Here is a 23,359-nt window from a genome sequence, read left to right as displayed (position 1 = left end):
GTGGTCACTCTTACCTGACAATTTACCAGCTCCCATTTTACTTGTGAGTTTTGCAACAGAGACCTTTGTCACTGAAATCTCCTGAGTTTTTATTCTATAGCCAGTTGCCCAGACCTTTATTTTCTAATCACAGTTTAAGACTAAACCTCCCCGATGTGCAACCAAAGTCAGATATTTTGTCTGGGTTACAGCAAGGGAAGGGAGCATGCCCGTGGGCTAACTTGAGAGAAAGATGACCCACAAAACAAAGGCATTCCCCTGGATCCACTCAGCAGCATGTCTGACTACACCTATTTAGCTGAATCCTACCTTTAATGACATTCGGTTATTAATCATTTTCTCGGTGGATTTGCAGTAAAGTTGGAGGGAGATGTTTTCACATATCTGTTATTTTAGGATCTCATATTTGAGCACATTAGTAAAATACGCATCAGTAAGTAGTTGGAAATTTGGCAACGGCAAGCCTTGAGCACTCGAAAAAGTCTGAGCCTCCTGACACGTCGGTTTCTCTACGACCTCGAGTAGTTAGTTGTACAAGTAGTTCTGAGGCAGCATAATGGAAAAGGGCAACTTGTTTTGCGTGCTCCGGGGTGCAGTCCCAGGGCTGTGGAGGCGAGACCCGACCCGCCGAGAGGAGGGCGGCAGGGGTGTACGGGGCTCGTCTGTCTGCGGGGCGGGGCTCAATGCTGCTGAGTTTCATCGAAGAAAGGAAACCGAAAGCATCAGGGTGAGGGGAAACTTTAGAGACGGCCATGGCGGAGCAGCGCCCGGGTGGCTTCCCGCTGCTGGTGCGCGGCGACTGGGGTGCCGCCAAGCCGCCGCTCGCCCTGAAGAAGAAACTTCTCTGCTACTTCCAGAGCCAGAGGCGGTCGGGTGGCGGCGAGTGCGAGTTGCAGACCAGGACCGGGTGCCTCCTCGTCTGTTTCGCCCGTCCTGAAGGTGAGCGCTTGGGACAGGGAAGGGATATTAATGGCCGCTGCCCGCGTTTCGGGGAGGGGATGGCGGCCACTGCCGCCCTCCCTCACCAGTGCCTGTCGTGTTGGCAGTGAGACAGCGGGTGCTCGAACAGCGGGTCCATGAGCTCGACTGGGGACCCAGAAAGCGGCTGTCGCTGCTCGTCACCGAGCTGCCGGCGGATGGAGACCCCACGCAGGTGAGGCGGGTGGCAGCGTGTGGGGAGGGGTGGGCGAGCGAAGCCGCGGGTAACCGTTCTCCTCTCTTTCCGCTTCCAGGAGGTCGGACTGGCCGGCGGGGCCGAGGCGCCAGGTAACGGTGTGCGTGAGGGCATGCGCTCCTCGGCTCAGCTCTACGGGGCGCTGGCCCGGGGAGGCCGGGCGGGAGGGTGGCAGGACCAGTGTCCCAGCTGTCTGCTCGACCAGGGCGTGGCCGGGCTGAGCCCTTTCTCCTATTCCCCACCGCCAGCGCTCTTTCGTTTTCTAACCCGCAAAATTAAATTAATTTCATAAAGCAGAGCCATTAAGGAAACTCCACGGCCATGCGTAAAAGCCGAACAATTAGCTTCCCATGAAGTTTCTGTTATGATTCCAGCTGGCATCGAATGTATTCTTCCCGCGGGCCTGACTGGCAGTCATACCTAACACGTTTATTTCTACATACACGTTACTCATTTGTGCAGGTTAGGGTGGTGCACGGGTGAGAGAGATCGTGCAGACTAGAACAGCAGCAGCCTGGCAGATGTCACCGTTGTCTTTGGATTTCAAATTTAGCTGTGCAGTGAGACTCGAGTCTCCGATCTTGCACACCAACAAGACAGTATAGTAACTTTCTGTTTCTTAAGCACACGCATGTATATTTGATTTCCCAGAATATGCATGAATATTCATATTATTTCCTGGAATGAATCAACATATTTACATCTTATTATATATATGCAGTGCATATCTCTGGTGGTATCCAAGGGGTGGTCTTTAAGGGGTTTTACATGGTGTCCTTCAGTTGAACATTAGCAATGAGTTTGCAGTTTGCTGGAATTTCAGAACTGCTTTTTTTCCTTGTGTCTAAGGATTGCCTGATTTGGGCTGGATCACTTTCCTATCAAAGAAGTAAGGTTTCTCCCTATCTATTGTTAAAACACCTGTAAGTTGGAGAAATCTCTGACCTTGGGGAAAAAAAACTATTCTCACAGTTGCTCTTTGTTGGCACATCTTCATTTCCACTGAGCTGAATTCTTTATCATCGTGATAGATGATTTTATAGAAGTATCTGGTTTCTAAAGGCGTTTCCGTCCAGAGGAGGAGTGTTCTCAACAGATCTCTGATTGCACAGTTTTCAGATGAGAATGTTGTTGCATGGGAGAACCTGCTCACAGTGGTTCATGCAGCATGACCATGTGCTAGTTTGCTTTTTGATACTGTGCCTGAAGCTTCTTGAGCTTCAAGAGGTTTTCTGTAACCACATTCAGCATATGGTTTAAAATGTGGAATACATGGACTTCTATGATTCTGGAGATGTCAAACAAAACGAAATTCAAGCTGTGCTAGTTCCTGGGTCTGTAAGTGTATGACCTTTTTCTTCCTGAAGGACCCAGTAACTAAGAAATCATTGTCACTTATCCCTAGTTAATGAATCCCAGGTGTTTCTTCCCACCTGCCAGAATAAGGAGATTTCTACGTGCTGCACTCTGCAGGAAAAGACAGGTAAGTTTGCCACTTTGCAAGGAGAGAACAGTGTATTCTTACTTCATTGATTTGCACTGCTGCAATAGTGCTTGTGGTGTTTTGTCTATAATCATGACAAAAATCACGATCTCAGGCTAAAATAAAGAAATTGGTGGGTTTTTTTGTCTTTGTGTGAGTCCCTTTAGGAAATTCACCGCTTCACTGGCTGCCTTAGACAGTTCTGTTCCTTAGGAATACTATGCAATGGATGGTGACCTTTGTTGAGGGTAAAGCTGTCCTACCCAGACCTTCCTAGCCGTCACCAGTTCCACCAGGGCAATCTGTGATAGAACAGCAGTAGTTTTGTATGCCAGAGCTCCTGTGGCAGCCAACGTATGTAGACCCATGGTGACCCACAGCAGTGGCTGGAGCTGAAAATGGAAAAGGTGCACAGGCAGAGGAATAATGGTTACCTGGATTCATGAAGCTTTCATAGCCATTACTTCTGCTGTCCTTGCCTGATGATGAATGGATTTTTTTTCTCCTCACCTGTTGATGGACAACTCATGCTGGTGATATGCTCAGCTTGTTTGGGGTTTAAAAGTTGTTTTGGAAAAGGAACAGCCACCTGAATCAGTGTTTATTTGCCTGTTCTTTTCCTGCTCTTATCTATGATCTAAACAAAAAGAGATGTGAAATCTTGGAAGATAATAAGCTCAGATTTTTTTCTTAATTTTTGCCTAAGTACCCAGGAATTAGGATGTGATCTTTCATTTCAGAATCACATGAGAAATTTGAAGCAGAAAAAGCAACCTCTAGGAAATCTATCATAGTAACCACTGCCTTTGGGGAGGAAATAGAAGATGAGGTTGTGGAAATGTATTTTGAAAATAAAAAGAAGTCTGGTGGAGGGACCATCGAGTCTTACATCAAAAAGAATCAGGAAATTATCATTACTTTTCAGGATGAGGAAGGTATGATGTTATGGGTATTGTGTTACTAAAGCTTCCTTTTGAAAATAGGCCTTTGCTGGTGCTGGATCTCTCTGGGCATTGCTTGAGCAGAAATGATGTATTATTCCCAAAGGGTGACAGGGTATAAAAGGAACATGCCTGTCTCTCTAATGCAGATGTGCACTTATAAAAGCACAGGGAAAGAAACGGTTCTCTAGACAAGTCCTAAATGCCTGATCAAGGCTCAGAGAATAATGCAGAAAAAGTTATGTAAAGAGTGCTGCAGCATAAGTAAGCTTTAATTTGAGTCCAGGAAACTGGATAAAGCATAGTAGAATACTAACTGCAGATCATGGGGAAATATTATTTGTTGTTCATATGTTATTTCATATTCATTTCAATTGCCAAGGTTTTGGAGATTGGGAGGAAATGAGGAAGTAAATACTATGTAAAACAGCTGAGTATGCAGAGAATTATTTTAAAGTAACCTGAATTTATTTGTAGTTTTCCTTTATACTAAAGTGCTGTTGGCTACTTGTTAGTGTGTGAAGGATGTATGCAAAAAGGAAAGGATTTATGCAGGAGAAATAGTTAAATATGGTTAAATATATAACTATTAACTGTATTTGACTGTTTAAATGTATAAGATAAGCAGGATGGAAACTCCTTTATTTATGATTTATTAGGTTTTGTATCTGGAGAGCAGTTTCTTCCACTTCAGAGCAGTAGAAGGCAGGTGAACTTAACTGAAAAAGTAATTTTTTTTCCCTATAGGAAGACTGGGTACACCTAGATAATAGAGTAGCTTTTATAATGAGCCTAACTTTTAGTGTAGTTTTCATTGTGATACAAGAGAGAAACAGCTGGCCAGATTACAAGGTAAAGTGTAGTTTAATGTGTTGCTCTGCTGTGGTGGGAGGGGAAGGGAAGATCATTTCCTTTGTTTGTTTTTCATGTGGAACTAGATGCTGAAGAAGTTTTGCAAAAGAAGCATCACTCTGTGAAGAAAATTGATCTGTTTGTGAAGCCATTTGAAATGGAGGAGTCTCAAGAATCCCAGCTTTCCACCAGAGTTGTGCTCGAAAATGTGCAGGAGACAATGAAAGAGTGCATGTTAATTATGCTGATAGAGAACATCAGTGGCTTGTCAGAGGATGATGGTGACTTCAGTGTGGAAATGATACCTGAATTACATGCTGCTGTAGTTACTTTCACTGGAAGTATTGGTAAGAAGGAGTTAAGAGTTGTGGATCTTTCTTATTAGCAACGTGTGTGTGTGTGAGGGAGAATAAGCAGCAAGAAGCTTTCTGTTGTAGATTTGAGGTTTATTCTGATGTTGCTTCATCTAAATGACTATTTACTCTACTAAAGTTAATGGCATCCTTTTTATCAGTAAGCTATGTAAAAGATCCAGCTCTGATTCAGATAGTAAACAGAACAGGTAGGATGAAAAACAAACTAGAACTTTATACAAGCAATAAAAGGATATACTTGGTCTTAGAATAGGTTGATGATAAAGGCTTTCCTTGCCAAAAGTGTTACATGTCTAGTGAGTTTGTATGGGTTTGAGAAAAAAAAATGGAAAAAGTACATGAACAGATCTTTTTAAGGTTAAATACACTGCATCAAGCTTGGGCAATCTACTGTAACAGATTAGAGGCTGGGAGAGGATTAAGGAAGCAGCAGCATCTTACAGCTTTTTTCTAGATACCTGCTGTGGCTGTTGCCACCAGGCTAGGTGGACCCTGGGATGCTGAGGTAAGTCCAGCTGTCTTTAAGCAGACTGGCAGCTGTTTTTTGTGAAACATGGGATGCTTTGCCTGATGCTGCATAACCAACCAGTGGTTAGACTACTGCATGCCCACTGTGTGTTTTAGTGTGTTTGATGTTCTACAGTTTCTCTTCTGCTTGATTAGTGATGACAAAAGCATTTTCTAGTTGACAGAGATATGCCTGTTCCCACTTATCACCAGTGAGAGGTTGGAGTGAGGACTTCCTGGTTAACTTATGGCTGGTATTTTTAACAAATTCCATCCTAGGGCATGGGTAGCAGTCAGTGATATGATAAAACCAGAGCCAATGCCATAGCTGGGGCTGTAGAGATAACAGCACTGCATTACCAGGGAAACTCAATCGAAATTACAGCAGTGAGCTGGTTCCAGGATTCTTTGAGTGTTGCTGTGCTTGAGTGCTTTTGGGGACAAGGTGATTTCATGTGTATGATTCTAGGTGGGGAGGTGAGACAGGAAGGAAGAGAGAATTTTGTGTGGAAAATCTGTAAATGCCTTTAGAAGGTAGAATGTGGTTAAAACAAGTTACGTGCCACTTAGAACCTGCTTTGTGGGAATAGTTGTGTTACTGTTTAGATGTAAGAATGAAGTTACCCAGAAATCTTGGGAGTTGAAAAGGGATCAGTCAGTGGTATAATTAAACTAAAGGAGTTTCTAGTCTCAGAGAAGGCATAGGGTGTTCTGCTTCAGAAGTCAGAAATTATTTGCCTCTCATCTTGTGATCCAGTCCTGAAATTTTTAGCATGTAACTAGATCCTTTGAAAACTCAATTGTGTGTTTTCCTGATAGATGCAAAAGTGACTTCACTTTCTTTTACTGTGATGATAACAGGGTGGAAAAATAGCCAAAAGTAGAATTTATTTATTATAAAACAGAGTCCAAATTTGAACTGTTGACTTCTGTTTGATTAGTTGTGTATAAAGCCAAAGTAGAAAAACTAGTAACAAATTCTGGCTGGAGTAGCTGCAGTCAGTAATTTTGATCAGCCACCTGGTTAATACTAGGTAACAGATACTGAATATGCGGGAAGAGGTACTTTTGTGGGAACCTCTAAGTTGATGGGTGCTTTGTAATTCGGTGCTTTGGTTGATGCACACAGTGATAGTTACCTAAAGTCATAGTAGAGAAGTGAGCTACTAATTCGATCTTGGGTTTTTTATTTCTCTTCTCCCTTCTCTTTCTACCTGAAGCGAAATTTACTGAGAATCTTAATCACAACCATCGAGCAAAGCAATACAATATTACTGCACGGTGCCTTGAGCTAACAAATTGTGTTAGGGTTGAAAATATACCACCTGGCACACCCACTGACTATATAATTGTCTACTTTGAAAATAAGAAGAATGGAGGTGCCCAAGTGATGTGTGTTCAGCAGCTGCCTGATGAAGAAGCAGCTATCGTTACATTCGATGACCATAAAGGTAATGCAGAAATACAAAGCCTGTGTTTATTTGAAGTCCTTTCACTTAAAGATCAAAATGCAGATTTTCTAGTGAAACAGACTACTTTGCCCTCGTGAAAGAGCACATCTGTTGCTTTGTTAGCAGGTCTCTGCTAACTGGAGTGCAAGCTTAAGTTTTGGATGAGCTGGGTAGGAATTCTTTCCTTTTTATGCACAGTTTATTTCACTCAGGCCTTGATGCTTACAGAGTTCAGGCTACAGTTTGGGTTCAATAGAGAAATTACTGCCCTGCATAATGCAGAAGACTTCTCCCCACAACTCCTACCAACATCTGCCTCTGGCTTGTCAGAGGACAGTATTTTGGACAGCTTTTTGTCTGTAAACCAGGGACTGTGTGTTATCTAGCCAGCAACAGAAACATGAGCAGCTGTGGAAGATGGAGGACAAGGAGGAAGCTGGAGGCATTGCAGTGAAGGGGAGGGTTAAAGGGAAGTTGAAGGAAATAAATACTCTTCTAGGGGCAAATGGAGGAGCTTTGATTTGATACAGCTGAGTAACAGCCCAGACAACTACCGAGTTGGGCACTTCAGGTACAGCAGATAACAGAAACAGGGGCAGAGACAGTGCACACCTCCTTTTGGAGGTAGACATGTTGGTTCTTAACTGTTCCTCTCTGACAGTTTTTTGGCATTTAAAAGCAGGAACTCTTAGGTAACTTTGAATTCTATCTGGAAAGGGGAGGAAAATTAATGTAAAACTATTCTTAGGCATACAAACATATAGAAATCAAAGATTTAAAAAAACAAAACCAAAAAACCTGGAAGATCTTCACGTTTAAGTGCTAGCACTAACTGTTTGGGGTTTTTTTTGTTTTAGATGTAACCAATATCCTGGCAAAGCAGCATTCACTCAACAAAACACCAGTCTCTGTCTACCCTTACTACACCTCACTGGGAACAGCTCTATATGGAAAGGAAGGGCCACAAATAAAGAAGCCAGATCCAGTTACGGTGCCTCTGAATTTGTATATCTGGTGTTACTTGCAGATCAATAACAGGCTAACTGAGGCAATAAGTGGTGAAATGGCAAAGTGCAATTGTGTGGTAACATGGCCTGAACCCCACTGTGCAGAACCAGAAGTTACTTTGCATCCTTCAGCTGCTTTGTCTGAGCGGAAGAGATCAGTATCTCAATTGGTCAAGACATGGAAAGAAAAAGTTTCCACAGCATTTTCACAGAGCATATCAAAGTATGAAGCAATTGAATGTCAAGTAAATGCAGAGGTGTGGGATGCCATTAGAAACAGCTTTACCCACGATGAAGTTATGATAATCCCATGTCTTTCCAATGAGTTATGTATTCTAGTGGGTGAAAAAGAAGTTGTGAAGAATGTTGAACAAGAACTGAAGATTTGGATAGAAGAAGCCACCAGAAAAATTGAAATAGAAAAGCAAAGAATTGAAGTAATAGTGACAGTGAGTCCGGGGGAATATGCAATTTTAGAGTCTACTGGTCTTCAAGAAAAAATTTTTACAGAGTTCCCAGCCCTGCAGATGAGTTACGATTGTTTGCAGAAGATATTTAATCTGTGTGGAGTACCTCATGAAGTTTATAAAGTAAAAGGGGAAATATTGGACAATATACGCAACATGAAAAGGAGAACAGTTAATATCCACCCTAATATTTTCCAGTTTTTAAAGAATGTTGATAATGAAACCCTGTCACAGAGCCTGTTTATGTCAAAACAAATTAGTGCCTTTTATGAGCTTAGCGAAGAAGATATCATCTTGAAGGGGAATACTGATGACGATGTTGAAAAAGCAGAGGAAGAAATAAAGAAGGAACTGGACTACAAAACTATTGCTGTGCAGGATGGGTCTGTACTCCAGAAGAAGGAATGGAGGATACTTACTGAGCAAAACTGCTCTAATGGAGCTGTAACAGTCACTCAGGCAGAGAGTCAGGTCATCATAGCTGGCTGTTCTCAAGCAGTAGCAAAAGCCTATGAGGAGCTTTTTAACTTTATAGATGAAAACATGCAAGTAGAGAAGGTCATTGGAGGAAGGCCCACGGCAGTCATGATGTTTGTTGAGAAGGAGAAGAGCAGTGTTTGGAATGACTTACAGAATAAAGGTGTGAAAGTTGACTTCAGCACACAGAAGAAATGTAGAGTTGTGTGTTTGAGTGGGCCAAAAGGAGAAGTGCTGAAGGGAGTTACCTTATTTGAGCAAATTCTGTCTGGCCTGCATTATAAGCGTGTGGTAATTGAAAAGCCAGGAGCCAAGTCATACTTCAAAGAACGAGAACGCTTTTTTGCTGCCACTGCAAATCAAGACTTTAAGTGTCTAGTCATGCTGGAAGAGGAATCAGAACAGCTGGGAGAAAAACAGGAACGTCGTAATACAGGCAAGCCCTATATGCAAGTGACCTTAGGTGGAATTGTAATAGCGGTTTATAAAGCTGACTTGTGCACTCATCCTGCTGATGTTGTGGTAAATGCAGCTAATGGAGACTTAAAACACACTGAGGGCCTTGCTGGTGCGTTGTTAAAGGCAGCTGGTCCAGAGCTGCAGCAGGAGTGTGATCTGGTGAGGGAGAAAGGGATTTTGCACCCTGGGTGTGCAGTTATCACAAAGGCTGGGAAACTCCCCTGCAAAAACATCATCCACGCAATTGGGCCTAGGTGGAGGCAGGATGAAGAAGAGAAGTGTGTGTTCTTGTTGAAAAAGACAGTGAAAAAAAGTCTACAACTAGCTGAAGAATTTAATCATCATTCCATAGCCCTTCCTGCTGGAAGTGCAGAGATTTTTAGCTTCCCTCTGGAACTGTATACATATTCAATTGTATCCTCCATCAGGGAGACCTTGGAAGAATCGATGGGGGAGAGCAGCTTGAAGGAGGTTCATCTTGTGGATATTGCACAGCATAACATTGAGGCTTTCAGCAAGGCACTGAAAAAAGTGTTTTTATCTCCTAACAAGTCATTGCATCAGCCTCAGAAAAGCAAAATTTCTCAAAATAGCGAGGACCTCCCATTGGTAACAACTGAGGAAGGCCTTCACATCATTCTGACAAAGGGAAGCATTGAAGATGCTAAAGTAAGTTTTTAAATTATCAGCTTTTAAAATATTAAGTGTTTTGGTTTTTTTTAAGAAACAACAAATGAACACACACACACAAAAAGACCACCCTGAGATCACCATCTGCAACTAGCAATGTAATAGGTTTGATAAGGTACTGAAATTGGTACTGCTGCTGCTGATAAGAATTGCAATTAGATGACTGTCTTACATGATAGATACAGATGGCTGCACAGTACTGCATTTCTCATCTACTGATAGAGGCATATGGATCCATGTGGGACGTGCTGCATTATGGTTTATCAGAAGCAAGTGAGGTCAGCAGGTGTAGTTCTGGACTCTGAACCTCCCTGACCCTACCTTGATGGGCAGGAACTGCCTTCATGCAGTACTGACTTTCCCAGAAATCCTGATTGTGAGAGTATGGAACTAGTGCAAAAGCAAAAGAGGGTGCTTGGTATTGATTAGTGTCAGTACCCTACTGCATAAGAGTGAGTGGGCTGCTTCCAGGTCCACTGTGGTCCTGATGCAGCACAGACATGTGCTTCTGACCACGGGCCTTCAACCAGTCTGGTTCTCCCTGCACCTGTAGGATATTGATCTGGGAAACTATTATTCATTATGTCATTGGTGAAAACTGGCACAAAATATGCAGTTTCTTTTGTATTTCCTGTGGAAAAGCAACTTCATTAGTTGATTTCCATTTGCCTCTGGTATTGAACTGCTGTTATAGGGCTGATAGCAACTTTACTGAGTTCACTGATAGTAGAAGCAAGTCTTTTTGGAACTGTTTTTGTAGTGGCCAACAAATCCGTTCAGGCATGGATTCAGCCCACAGCTTGTGCATGCAGATCCTCTAGTTGGCCAGGGCAGAGTATGTGTATGGAGGTCCTTTCTGAGGAGCTGAGAGTAGTGCTTGACACAATGTTCAGAGCCCTTTGTATTTCTCACTTCTTACCTTTCCTTTGGTCTTGTTTGTTTTCAGCTTCTTTGTGTCTAGACCAGCCAGCATGGGAGGCCCTGCTTAGCTCAGTGAACGCAGGTTTTTGGTCTGTTATCTTCTCTTGGAGAATGAACTTGCATATATGTTTTCCAGATAGAGGTAGAACAAATAGATCAGGAATGCAGAATTTTAACTTTCTCCCATCAGGTTGAAATGAATTTTACTGTTAATTCAGCTTCTGTGTTGCTTCAGGCAAGGTCATGGTATTAGAACTGAGCATAGCTTCTGGTTTATTCAAGATCTTTGTTCACTTTCAGATTCCTGTCCCAAAAATTCTTTTGTAAATCAGCAGGCAGGCTGTATTACATCGGTGCAAAATGTAAATGTGATGCTTAAAAGCTGGAGCATTTTGCTTGCCTGTTTTTCAGACGGACGTTGTTGTCAACAGTGTTGCCCAAGATCTCCAGCTTGGTAAAGGGCCACTTGCTAAAGCTTTGCTACGCAAGGCAGGGCCAATGCTTCAGACAGGCTTAAAGGAAGAAGGCCAAAGAAAAACACCTGTGGAAGGATCTGTGTTGAAAACAAAAGGTTATGGTCTAGATTGCAGTGTTGTTCTTCATGCTGTTGTACCGATGTGGTCCAAGAAACACCCATCTTTAAAGGTACAAGAGTTTTTATCTGTCTGAATATTAATTTTACTGGGTTTTCTAATGGGTTTAATACCACTTTCCCTTTAAAATGTGTGACAGTATCATAGAAGATGAAAGAGTCTGGCCTGTGTTTTCTTTAATTGTGTGGCTGACGTGTTGTTGATTAATATGTTCCTTGTGATGTATGCAATGACTGTGTTTTAATACCAAAAAGATAACTAAAAGGGAAAGATACTACATTCACATACTGGAAAATAAGCTACTTTCAGTAATTGAAAACCACAATTGTGCTTTACAGGTTTTGGGAGATGTCATCACAAAATGCCTGGAGATTGCTGAGGAGCTATCTTTAAAGTCAATTACCTTCCCAGCAATTGGGACAGGGAATTTAGGATTCCCAAAGCCTCTTGTTGCCAAATTACTGTTTGAAAAGGTGTTTGAATTCAGTAGTAAAAATCGAGTACAGTCTCTTAAGGAAGTTCATTTTGTGTTGTATCCAGAAGACACAGATAATATTGAGGTGAGCTACTATATTTTTCTGTTTCTTATATGCTAGTTTATTTGGGTGTATATCATGATAGCTCTAGACAGCAGCCAAGCACCATGCAGCTGTTCACTCACCCCTCCCCACTCCCAGTGGGATGCAGAGGACTATCAAGGCAAGGGGGAAGAGTGAAAATCTTGTGTCAAAATAAGAACAGTTTAATAACTAAAACATAATAATAACAACCATCATGAAATAGTATGATAACAGTAATGAAATGGAATACTACAAAAAGAGAGAGAAATAAAACTCAAAAGGAGAAGTCTTGCATGATGGAATTGCCGGCCACCCACTGAATGATGCTTGAGCAGTGACACCCCCAGCCCTCCCCCTGAGGCCCTAACCAGTTCTCCCCAGTTTATACATTGAGCATGATGTTTTATGGTATGGAATATGCCTTTGGCTAGTTTGGGTCAGCTGTCTTGGCCACGGTTGCCCCCAGCTTATTGTGCACTAGCAAAATAAGGGGATCTGAAAAGCCCATGATCTCCCAGCAACAGCTAAAGCCGTCAGTGTATTATCAGCATTCATCTCATGCCAGTTCCAATGACCTGAACCCAAAACACAGCACTGTTCTGGCTACTGAGAAGACAAATTAGCTCTGTCCCAGACAAAACCAGGACAGTCTATCTCGTGATACTTGGCTACGTGTTGACCTCCAAAGAACCCACAGGGTGTTTGTTTTTGTACTAAAGAAGTTTGACAGTCTCATCTGCGCTGAAAGCACTCTTCTGGCTCTACCCTTTGTGGCCACCTGCCCTGCACCCCTCCTATCCTTTTCTGTTCCCTGGCAATAATGCAGACAAAAGTGTAATTACTCTTTATCTCATAAACTCACCTAATTTTTCAGTATATAAGACTTGCCTACAGATAGATTTGCTGCAGCTCCTGCATAGATGCCTTCACTCTGGGAAAACAGGAGTACTTTCAGTGGTAGAGACTTTTTAGGAAGAGTTGTGCTAGGATTGCTGTGCTGGTAAGCTTCTCCAGGAGAAATGTACCAGTATTCCACATCTCCCTCTCTTCAGTATCAAGTTAGCACAAATTTTCCACATCCATACTCAAGTTACTCATTTCACATATGATCTCTCAGAAGAGAGCAGTCACACTGTGAGTTAATGTCCAAATAAATGTTTTTGTATCTGTTGACTTCTGCAATTTTGTGCAGTAGCTAATGTGTTTCGAAAGATCAAACTTGAAGGCTAAACAGCTAAAGCCTTAGCTGTTGTGAATAGTAAAGGGTGGCACTAGCTGCCAGACTTCAGTTAGAGTGTAAACTAGCCCCTCAGAGTGCAAGGATGCTCTCTGCTAATGTATTCCTCTGGAACGGTGACTAGGGCTTTGGCTTGGTTATTTATCAATTCTCTCTGTTGCTCACCCTGAGTAACTTGTTCTCTGAGAACCACAGTGTGTCAGGACTTGGCGCCAGTGTTAAGGTAGGTGGTGGTATGAAGTGATTTGCATTAAGCTCTCTCTCAATGTTTTTTAACTTTACATTTCAAACCTTTATTTCTCCTGTGTAATCTAAAGATTTCTGTGGGGGTTGATTGTAACTTCCTTCTCTAGCAATTTTCAGCAGAACTTCAGAAGAGGTGTGAAAATACTGTAGATGTTGAAGAGGAAAAGGCTTCTCCAAAGGCGGCATTCCAAGACACAGGTAAGCTTATTTCACAGAGTTGTGTGCCTGGTGGCCTTTTTTATTCTTGAAAATATTCCAGAGAATGCATTAATGGTGAATGTTTAGATACTTAATTGGTGAGCATGTCATTCCCAAAGTCCAAGTAAGAGTCAAAATAGCTGCTGTAAAGGCAGTGTGCAATATTTTCAGGCTGAGTGTCTGTAGTACCTGAAACAGTGTTTGGGGTTCTAAGAAAAAGATGTACCTGTGACTCATTATTTGCATAGTGCCCTCATGAATCAGGACAGCAGAAGTATCACGTGCCAAGGGCACAAGTAAAGCTTTTTCTTTTATTACTGCAGTACTTGATTAAATCACAAACTGGTCAGTGTCTTCCTATGGCCTGGGAAGCCAGGTGACGTCCTGGTTATGGATCTTCAAGTAGCCTGTTGGTAGTAGTCTTCAATCTTTTACATGTTCAGATGAATAGCAAAACCAAACTGAAATACCTTTGGTGCTATCCAGCCTAATGGAACTGTAGAGTGCAGAAAACGAGGTACATGTTGTAAACTTGTGAGGTTTTTATAGATAACACGTGGGTAAAAAGTTCCTGTCACACAGTGGAGAACCTGCCTGAAAACTATGAGACAGAGGAGCAAGGGAGTCAAACTTGGAAAGTGTGCTCCTCTCATACCTTGGAGTTTCACAAAGGTTTATATAGCAAAATGTTGCAAAGTAGTCACTATGTACCAGACATGCTGCAAAACATTTTTCTTAGTGCTGTCTCAGCACGAATAGCAATTACAGGAAGAGGTGAAGGTCGATGAGAGACTCCTTCTGTGGGAAGGAATGATTTTCAGGCAGTTCTCTTCATGGTCTGAGTCTGGAGCCAGACTGTAGTCTCTGTAGACACTGTACCCATGAACAAGTGCTTTATCACCTTACCACTTACCTTATTGCTCCCTTCTGCTTAGTGTCTGTATTTCTTTCCTGCAGCTTCCTCTCATACCCCAGCACAGAAGGTACATGAGATGACAATTGGCTCAGTCATATTCCAGGTGGTGGAAGGTGACATTACCAAGGAAGCAGCAGATGTTATTGTAAACATAACAAACAAAACTTTCAACCTCAAAACAGGTATTGTAGTTGGTACTAGCTGTGAAAACAACACATGTAGTTTGAAGGACTGGATAAGGAGTTTGAAGGACTGGATAAGGAGTTTGAAGCTGCAGTTGGTTGGTTGTTTTTTTTCTCCCATTGCTTCAAACCTTTTTATTTCACAGTGTAGTTTCCTTCTTAGGGTGCAGTTAGGAAGTGTCTGAAACTTTCTTGTTAATCTGTTACAGGATGGCATTTTTAAGGCTGTGGCAGTGAAAGAAACTAATCTGTTTTAATTTTTTAAAATAATATATAATCACAGAATGGTCTGGCTTGGAAGGGACCTCCAAAGGTCATTTAATCCAAGCCCCTCTGCAGTAAGCAGGGGCATCCTCAATTAGATCAGGTTGCCCAGAGCGTCTCTTGGACTAAAGGAGATGTCTAATTTCAATGAAACTTAGGTACTTTTGACATCACTTGAATTGAAAAGCATAAACCTAAAATTTAGGCAACAGTACTTTTCAATTATACCCTTACTGATGCCAGGACTGAGATTTTAGATACTATGTGGTACACAGTTCTGCCTCAGATGGGATTTTGATAGCATTAACGATACTAACAGTAGATTCATATGCCTCTTCTTACCTAAGGTGTTTCTAAAGCAATTCTGAATGGTGCTGGAAAAGCAGTTGAAGATGAATGTGCTCAAGGTATGGTACAACATTTCTGACCTCCTTTCTGAAGGTGTTTGTGCATGACAGGGTATCTGTTTCTCAGTGCTTACTGTACATCCATCTGTATCACATCTGCTGTGTTACATCAGCTAGTTTTTAACCTGTTACTGTGATACAGCATTTTTTGAGAAGAAAAAGAAAAGTCTTCAAGAAGAGGGGACTTCTAAGCATTTGTAAAGACCTATATCTATTCATTACTGTATCGCCAAATTCTACCCCCAGTCAGCAACTAAGCACCGTGCAGCTGCTCAGTCACTTCCCCCAATAGGATGGGGAGGAGAACTGGAGATAAAAAAGCTGCAAGTAAAACTTGTGTGTTGAGATAAGAACAATTTAATAACTAAAAATGTAATAATAATTGTGATGAAAAATAATATAACAAAAAGAGAGAGAAATAAGACCCAAGAAAGACAAGTGGTGCACAGTGCAATTGCTAAGCACCCACTGACCAGTGCCTGAGCAACGATGTGCCCTGGCAAACTCCCCCTGGTTTACATACTGAGCACAATATTCTATGGTATGGAATAGCCCTGTAGCTAGTTCAGGTCATCTGTCCTGGCCATGCTCCCTCCCAGCTTCTTGTACACCTGCACACTAGCAGAATCTGGGCAACTGAGAAATTCTTAACTGAAGATAAGCACTACTTAGCAACAACGAAAACATCAGCGTGTTATCAGTGTTAGTGTCACACTAAATCCAAAACAGAATACTGCCCCAGCTACTAGGAAGAAGATTATCCCAGCTGAAACCAGGACAAAATCTAATAAAGCTCTTCATGACAAAAACAAATCGAGTCTGTGCCGAACAGACCATGAGCAAGGGATAATGTTGGCAGAAGTGTTAATAGGGAAGCCATACCTCACTGGAAACAACTACCTACCTGCAGCTCCCTTTGTCATTCCTGAGTGAGAAAATGTTTGCTGTTGGCATAACTAGCAACCCACTATCAGATCCTCTGTGTAATCAAGAGGGAAAACTAGTGAAGCTAGGTTCCTGCCTTAGAAGAGGCATTTATTTGTAGATCAAATTCAGATTGTGAACAATAAATACAATGAATGGGACGTAAGGATGGACAGGTATGTGTTTTAAAACCCCACAAAATAAGGTAAATGGGCAAGACATTGCTGTGGAGATCAGATTGGAACATCTACCAAAGCAAAAGAATTACGTGGAGAAGGTAAAAGCTATACCTCTGTTGTGCAGGCCAAGAGGGTAATTCAGGCTGGGCAGCCTGAGGGCAGATGGCATGCTTGTATGTGCATGAAGACAGCAGAGCACTAGTCTGCAGGAAGTTCTCCAAGTCTGCAGTGCAAACCCAACAAAGGTGCACACAAATTTTACATGCCAAATGAGGCAAATATTTTACAAACATAAAATGAATCCCAGTGTCTTCAAAATGAAAATAGAGAAAGGAGGTTGCAGAGTTTGTGGAAAGAGACTTGAAGCTTATCCTGTTGCATACTTGTCAGAATTTTGTTATTCCTAACGAGGATTATTACACATCTGTATTATGGATAATTGTTGATTATGTTCTCCTGCTTACATTTCAGCCTCCCAGTCTAACAAGAGCTTTATCACCACCCAAGCAGGAAGCCTGCCATGCAAAAAAATAATTCATTTTGTTGCCCAAGAGGATATCAAGCAGTTAGTCTCCATAGTGCTTCAGGAGTGTGAATTACAGCAGTATACCTCTGTCACCTTCCCAGCGATTGGAACAGGTCTGTGTCTCCCTTTGAAATGGGATCAATGCTGATCTTGGGGCTCAAGTGATGAGTTTGATTTATCTGGAGGGCTTGTTCTTTGATGAAAATTTTATTCAGAAACTGAAGACTTTAAATCTGTTATTAGAAGCTTACAGAGACCTAGAAAGCTTCACTCCTTGCAGTCAGCTTAGTACACAGTATGAGTGCTCTGGAGCCACTCTTCCTTGCTAATGGGGATTTAAAGCCACATCTATATTTCTGGAGAACCATAAATATTTGTTATAGCAGCCTGATAATTGTAGGCAGTTCATCAGAAAATATTCATGGAGCTACTTTTTCATTGCTGAAGTCAAGTAGATGATGCAGCTCTGGCTAGCAGCTGCATAAGCAGAGTTGATGTGGCTGGAACATGAACCTGTCAAAAAGGTTAAGTTGTTCTTTTTCATTTGTTATTTTCAGTTAGTTCCACAGAAATCTCTGTAATCAGAGAATCCAGAACTGGGCCCTGTGCATGCAGGGACCTCTTGCATGAATAGTTGTAAAAAGTAGACTTGCTTTTTGAGCAAAGAGTTGGCTACTGAACCATTGAGCATCAGGCCTGTGGTAACCCAGCTACATCGACTACATCATAACCTGATCACTCACCATGTCAACAAAAGTAAAGTTAAGTTTTTCTTTTTGCTCAAACCTCCTTTTTCCTGATAAATAGAAATCATTCCTAACTGCCAACCTGAAGTTATTTCTGAGCTGTTTCTGATCCAGGTGATTGTGGGTATGTTCGTAATTGTTCTTTTAAAGATGTTTCAACCATTTGTAACAGCTATTAATGCTGCTTAAAAGCAAAATATTTATAACTTGTTTTAGGTGAGGCAGGCCGTGATCCAGCTGTAGCAGCTGACAACATGATAGAAGCAGTAACTGACTTTGCAAGAAGTAACTCTGCTCCATCTCTGAAAACTATTAAAGTTGTCATCTTTCAGCCACATCTGATGAGTGTATTCAATAAAAGCATGCAGAAAGGAGGTCCTCTTAAAACAGTCAAAGCAGCATTTTCCAAGATTGCATGTAAGTAGATCTCAGTTAAATACAGGTTACAGATCAATCTTGTCTAGCACCAGCTGATAAATGTTGTCATTAATATTAACCTTTGTGTTTTTCAATGTAGCATTCTGGGGCTCTGAGAAGGGAAAAAATATTTCCCTGAAGGAAGAAAAACTTTCCCAGAAGAATAAAGCAGTTTTGGAAAAGAAAATCAACCCGGCTGTTGTGCAGATTTGTGGTGAAAACAAAAATAAAGTGGAAGAAGCTGCAAAATGGCTGGAAAAGGCAATTTTAAATGAAATTATTCAAACAGAAATCACAGATGAGTCTATTGTCCATTTTCGTGAAAGGGAGAAAGAGGAACTGGATAACATAGAGAAGAAATTTGAAGTTGCTCTCAAGTTGGATGGTAACATTATTAAAATTTCAGGTGTTGAGAAAGATGTCTGTAAGGCTTCTTCATCTATTCAACAAATGATCTACAGGTTAAAAGAGAGTGAACAGGAAGAGAAAAATGCAAAACTTCTACAGAACATAATAGAGTGGAAGTATTTTAAAAAGGATTCCTATGTGCCCTTCGACAGTCTCACAAATAAGCTCTTGGAAGATGCTTTCACAGGGCAGCAGAAAGTTGTTGAAGCCACCATTGACGGGAAAAAGTGCAGGGTGAATACAGAAACAAAATGTTTTCTGGATGACCAAGGAAACAGTACACCAATTATACGTATTGATAAATCCAAAGGTAAGCAAAAGCATCTTGGCAGGCTAATGTTCCTACATTAAAACTAGATTGTTTGTATCCAGCCTAATAAGAGTAAGAAATGGTAAGAATATGCAAAATACTGTTAGGAGCTTTATACAGATCAATTTTGGGAGAGTGTAGAAAGGAACTGAATTGACAAATGAAAGTTTAAAAAAAAAAAATCCTGCAGTGACTTAAAAAAATTGAAAATGTACATAATGTGTTATGAGGTCCTTAACAGGCTTACTAGCAATAATCAGATATTTGTAGCAGTTGCTATTCTAGATCTCTACTCGCTTCTGTTCTTGGTATACTCTCTTCCATTTACTTCTGATCCTTTACAGTATAAGGAGCTACCATTTTGTTTCTCATCCATACAGGATTTTCTCACAGTGTAGAATCACATAACGGCTTAGGTTGGAAGGGACCTTTAGAGATCATCTACTCCAGCCTCTCTGCAATGGGCACCTTACAACTAGACTTGGCTGCTCAAGGCCTTATCCAGCCTGGCCTTGAATGCCTCCCCTGGGCACAACCTCCCTGGGCAACCTATTCCAGAGTCCCACCACCCCAGTACTGAAGAATTTCTTCCTAAGATCCAGTCTAAACCTACTCTTCCTCAGCTTCAAACCATTCCCCTTTGTCCTATTGCTAGACACCCTTAGGAAAAGTCCTTCTCTAGCCTTACCGTAGGGTCTCTTCAGGTACTGGAAGGCAGCAATAAGGTCACCCCAAGTCTTCTCTAGGCTGAACACCCCCAGCTCTCTCAGCCTATCCTCATAGAAGAGGTGCTCCAGCCCTTGCATCATCTTTGTGGCCCTCCTCTGGACTTGCTCCAACAGCTCTGTGTCCTTCTTATGATGGGGACACCAGAACTGGATGCAGTATTCGAGATGAGATCTCACAAGAGCAGTGTGAAGGGGCAGAATCACTTCTCTTCACCTGCTGGCCACTCTCCTCTTGATGCATCCCAGGATACAATTTGCCTTCTGGGCTGCATGAGCTCATCGCTGGCTCATGGTGAGCTTCTCATCAATCAGTACACCCACACATATTCTTTGGATTTGTCCTGCTGTGACTCAGTTTTACAGGGGCACATTTTATATTGTAGTGGAAACAAACTTTTTTTTTGTCCATTTAACTCTTGAAAATGAAAGTGAGCAGATTTAAGTAGTGGTGCAGCTCTTGGTGCCTTAGTAATGTAATATTTTTACCTGTTATCTATCTACCTATCTGTCTGTAGATAGATAAAAGAAATATAAAATATACAAAAATATATATATTACCTCACTATATTGATAAACTTTCCTTGGAGCCACTCTGAGGCACTCCTGCACATATTTTCAGCTTTTAGTTTTTTTATTCTCTTAAGCAAAAGATGTCACTTCTAATTGAGGGATCCTTAGTGCTGGATTTCTGTAGCATCTGTTATCAGCCAGTGTTACTCTTTGAAAATACAGCTAGACACTAGGCTTTGCATTGAATAAGAAAAGGGAAGAAAAAGAAGATTTCTGCTTTTCAGAGGGAGAGTATTCTTGAACTTTTAAATTTTAAACCTTCCTTGTTCAGATACTTTGCTCCTTGTTTCCTAACTGATGAGAATTAACTACTCGGTAAATCTGTATTTGCTCTGTGTCCTTGAAAACTTGATTTACAGGGAAGGCTACTGATAAACAGTGTGGGAGAGGATTCCTCTTCAGCTATGAAGAACAGATTTGACTAGGAACTAGCAATTGAGGCATCAGTTGACAGTGCAGTGGCAAATTAGAAACTACACCACTCTAGTCATCTGGTAAAAGACCAGTTGCATCCTCTTGGCTGACAAAGACCAGTAGGCACCAGTGATAAGATGCGTGGGCTTTTAGAAGGGTTTGCTGCAGGGCATGTTTCATTTTAAGCAGAGGATTTGGGTAAATATGATTGATTATGTTTCTTCTGCGTATCAAGAGGCAACAGTGCTCCCTGCAACGTGGGATGATATGGAGAACCAGCGACTCAAAATAGTGGAACTAAAACCAGCAACAAAAGAATACAAAGATGTGCAGAAAAGGTTCCTGCGTACCTGTCAGTCATTCAAAATTGAAAAGGTAAAAGCATTTAATAATTTCTGAGCATAAATATTTTGATAGAAAGTAATGAAGAATATAACAACAGAAAAATTAATTCCACAGGGATTTATGAAGTTGGACAAGTCTTTATAGCTGCTAGTAACTTTAATGAGCATCATTTTAATGTTGCAGCTTGAGGTGTTTGGAACAACTCAAGCAGTTGCTGCTTCGGCAGCAGGGGAGAGTGCTCTTTCTTTAAACTGTTTTTGCTATAGTAGAGCTTACCTAAGCCCTGTGAGCTTTGCAGGTAGATGTTACCTACACCCCAGAAACTTGCAGAGCTCTCCTATATTGTTTGCCATGAAGTGTTTCTGTCATGTTTTGGGCTGGGCTCTGCTGTCTCTCATGCCAAAGTTTGGAGTGATGCGACGATCTTACTTCATAATCTGGTATAGATGTATCGGAGTTAGGAGGGGAACCTTGGAAGCAGATTGTGTTGTTGATACGTGAATGTTTTTCATGACAGCAGCCTCCTTTTTCTTTCTTTCTGTCTTCCTTTCAAACGTTGCAGATTGAAAGGATACAGAACCAATTCTTATGGAAGAACTACCAAATAAAAAAGGATGAAATGGATAACAAAAATGGCAACAGAAAAAACGAGAAGCTTCTGTTTCATGGGACAAACTGGGAGTCATTACACTTAATTAATAACAAAGGATTTAACCGGAGCTATGCTGGAATGCACGGTAATGTGAATTTCAAAACAACTCTTGTTTTCCTGAGTAGGGCTAGGACTGATCTACCCTACCATCTGTATAGACCTGCCTTGTATGCACAATTACTTATTATATCTCCCTATTGCAAATAAAAAACCAAATTGTCCAGAGCCTCACAGGCTCTAAAGATCATAGGTAAGTGATTGCTGCGAACGAAACACTCACAGGTGTTTGTTTTTCTGACTCCAGCTGCATACTATGGAAATGGAACATACTTTGCTGTTAATGCCAGCTATTCTGCCCAGGACACCTACTCTCAACCAGATGCCAATGGGAAGAAGTACATGTACTTGGCTCAAGTCCTTGTTGGAGAATATTCTCAGGGGGTAAAAGGATCGATTATTCCAGGCGCAAAAGACCCTCATGACTCTGTAGATCTCTTTGATAGTTCAACTGATAACATGGACCATCCATCCATGTTCATCATATTTAATGATGTTCAAGCTTACCCAGCATACCTTATCACTTTCACAAAATAAGCATTTTGATTACAGCCAGGCTTGCATATCTTACAGTCTTCATGAGACAGAAACACAACAAAATGAACAACTGAAACAAATACTTTTATGAAATCAATTTGTTAAAGCTTGTTTATATTCAAGCAACCTCTGGCAGTTTGGGAAAGTACCTAATGAGGCTGCTGCTTTACACTCAAGTGTAGCTGATCATATTTAACTACTTAGTATTCTACCTTTCTACTGTATTAGTCTTTTCCTGAAGCCTTATAGTCATCCTTATTGCCCTAGGAAGCGGCGAGGGCCTGCAGGGGATTGGAAGGGAACTTTCAGCCACTGCCTCCCCAACAGTGGATTTCTGATGGCTTTTTATACTCTCTAAAGTACACACTGCGTGTGAATTATGATACAGTGGTTTTCCAAAAACTAATTGTCATTAATGGCTTGTGCTTGTCTATATATACCATTGATTTTTTTTTTTTAACCAGTGAATGTCAATGAATGTGATATGTCAGATACAGATCTGCTTGTTCTTAATAAAATAACCTTCCTTTGTGGTTTAGGACGTTGTCCTACAGAAGGTTATAGAAGTTATAACCTATGAAAAACAGGAAAGTAAATTTTGAGGAAGTTTCTGTGGTCACATACCAGCTGCAGCAACCTTGAGGAGAAATTAATAGAGGAAGGCCAAACACAGAAGGGGGTGGTAATCTGGCTTTGGGTGTGAAGGTCTTAAGGCCTGAGTTTTGCTTTTAAAACTAATAAACTTAATCTTTGTGACAAATATCTCTCTTTGCTGCTTCATCAACATGGCAGGAGGTAAAGATGATGATGGTGGCTCAGGGTGCTTTGCTGCAGCTGATGCATTACTTGTATCAAGTCTGAACTGGCTCCCAGGAGCCAGTAATGCATCTGTACTTGGCATCACCACAACAATCTGTGGGGAACACCATGGTGGTTTTTCACCAGTGCTTGTATTACTGGGGCTTCGGGCAGCAAGCATGGAGCAGAAACCTGTAGCACTGGGCTCTGCAGAAGCAATCAGTAAGAAATCACAGTACCACAGTGGATCAGAGGTCTAAGGGCCCTCAAGAGATCATCGGGTCCAACCCCCCTGCCAAAGCTTAGGGTAGTCTGCACAGGAATGCATCCAGGTGGGTTTTG

The 23,359-nt window shown here is 41.5% G+C and overlaps 1 protein-coding gene across 1 annotated transcript; it reads left to right on the top strand.

Annotated features, from left to right (window-relative positions):
- The first annotated feature begins 752 nt into the window (after window positions 1–752).
- LOC128967320 (protein mono-ADP-ribosyltransferase PARP14-like) lies at window positions 753–22,931 on the top strand. Its single transcript, XM_054381399.1, has 19 exons — window positions 753–939; window positions 1,047–1,153; window positions 1,233–1,266; window positions 2,580–2,657; window positions 3,398–3,592; window positions 4,537–4,817; window positions 6,566–6,782; window positions 7,640–9,861; window positions 11,215–11,448; window positions 11,735–11,956; window positions 13,547–13,637; window positions 14,595–14,735; window positions 15,347–15,406; window positions 16,981–17,148; window positions 17,998–18,198; window positions 18,299–18,916; window positions 20,864–21,003; window positions 21,536–21,710; window positions 21,930–22,931. Exons 1-19 carry the CDS (start codon window positions 753–755, stop codon window positions 22,217–22,219), a joined length of 5,661 nt encoding a protein of 1,886 aa, XP_054237374.1. The 3' UTR covers window positions 22,220–22,931.
- The last annotated feature ends 428 nt before the right edge of the window (window positions 22,932–23,359 follow it).

Source organism: Indicator indicator, chromosome 5 (genome assembly GCF_027791375.1).
Source record: "Indicator indicator isolate 239-I01 chromosome 5, UM_Iind_1.1, whole genome shotgun sequence".
In the NCBI taxonomy this organism is placed as follows: Eukaryota; Metazoa; Chordata; class Aves; order Piciformes; family Indicatoridae; genus Indicator; species Indicator indicator.
This window is presented reverse-complemented; position numbering and strand designations above follow the sequence as displayed.

Excerpts from the sequence above, each read along its gene's own strand:
- LOC128967320 (XM_054381399.1), top strand. The coding sequence starts at position 753 with ATGGCGGAGCAGCGCCCGGGTGGCTTCCCGCTGCTGGTGCGCGGCGAC. Across the intron at positions 940-1,046 it reads CTGTTTCGCCCGTCCTGAAG|TGAGACAGCGGGTGCTCGAA; the intron begins GTGAGCGCTTGG and ends TCGTGTTGGCAG. Across the intron at positions 13,638-14,594 it reads GGCGGCATTCCAAGACACAG|CTTCCTCTCATACCCCAGCA; the intron begins GTAAGCTTATTT and ends TCTTTCCTGCAG.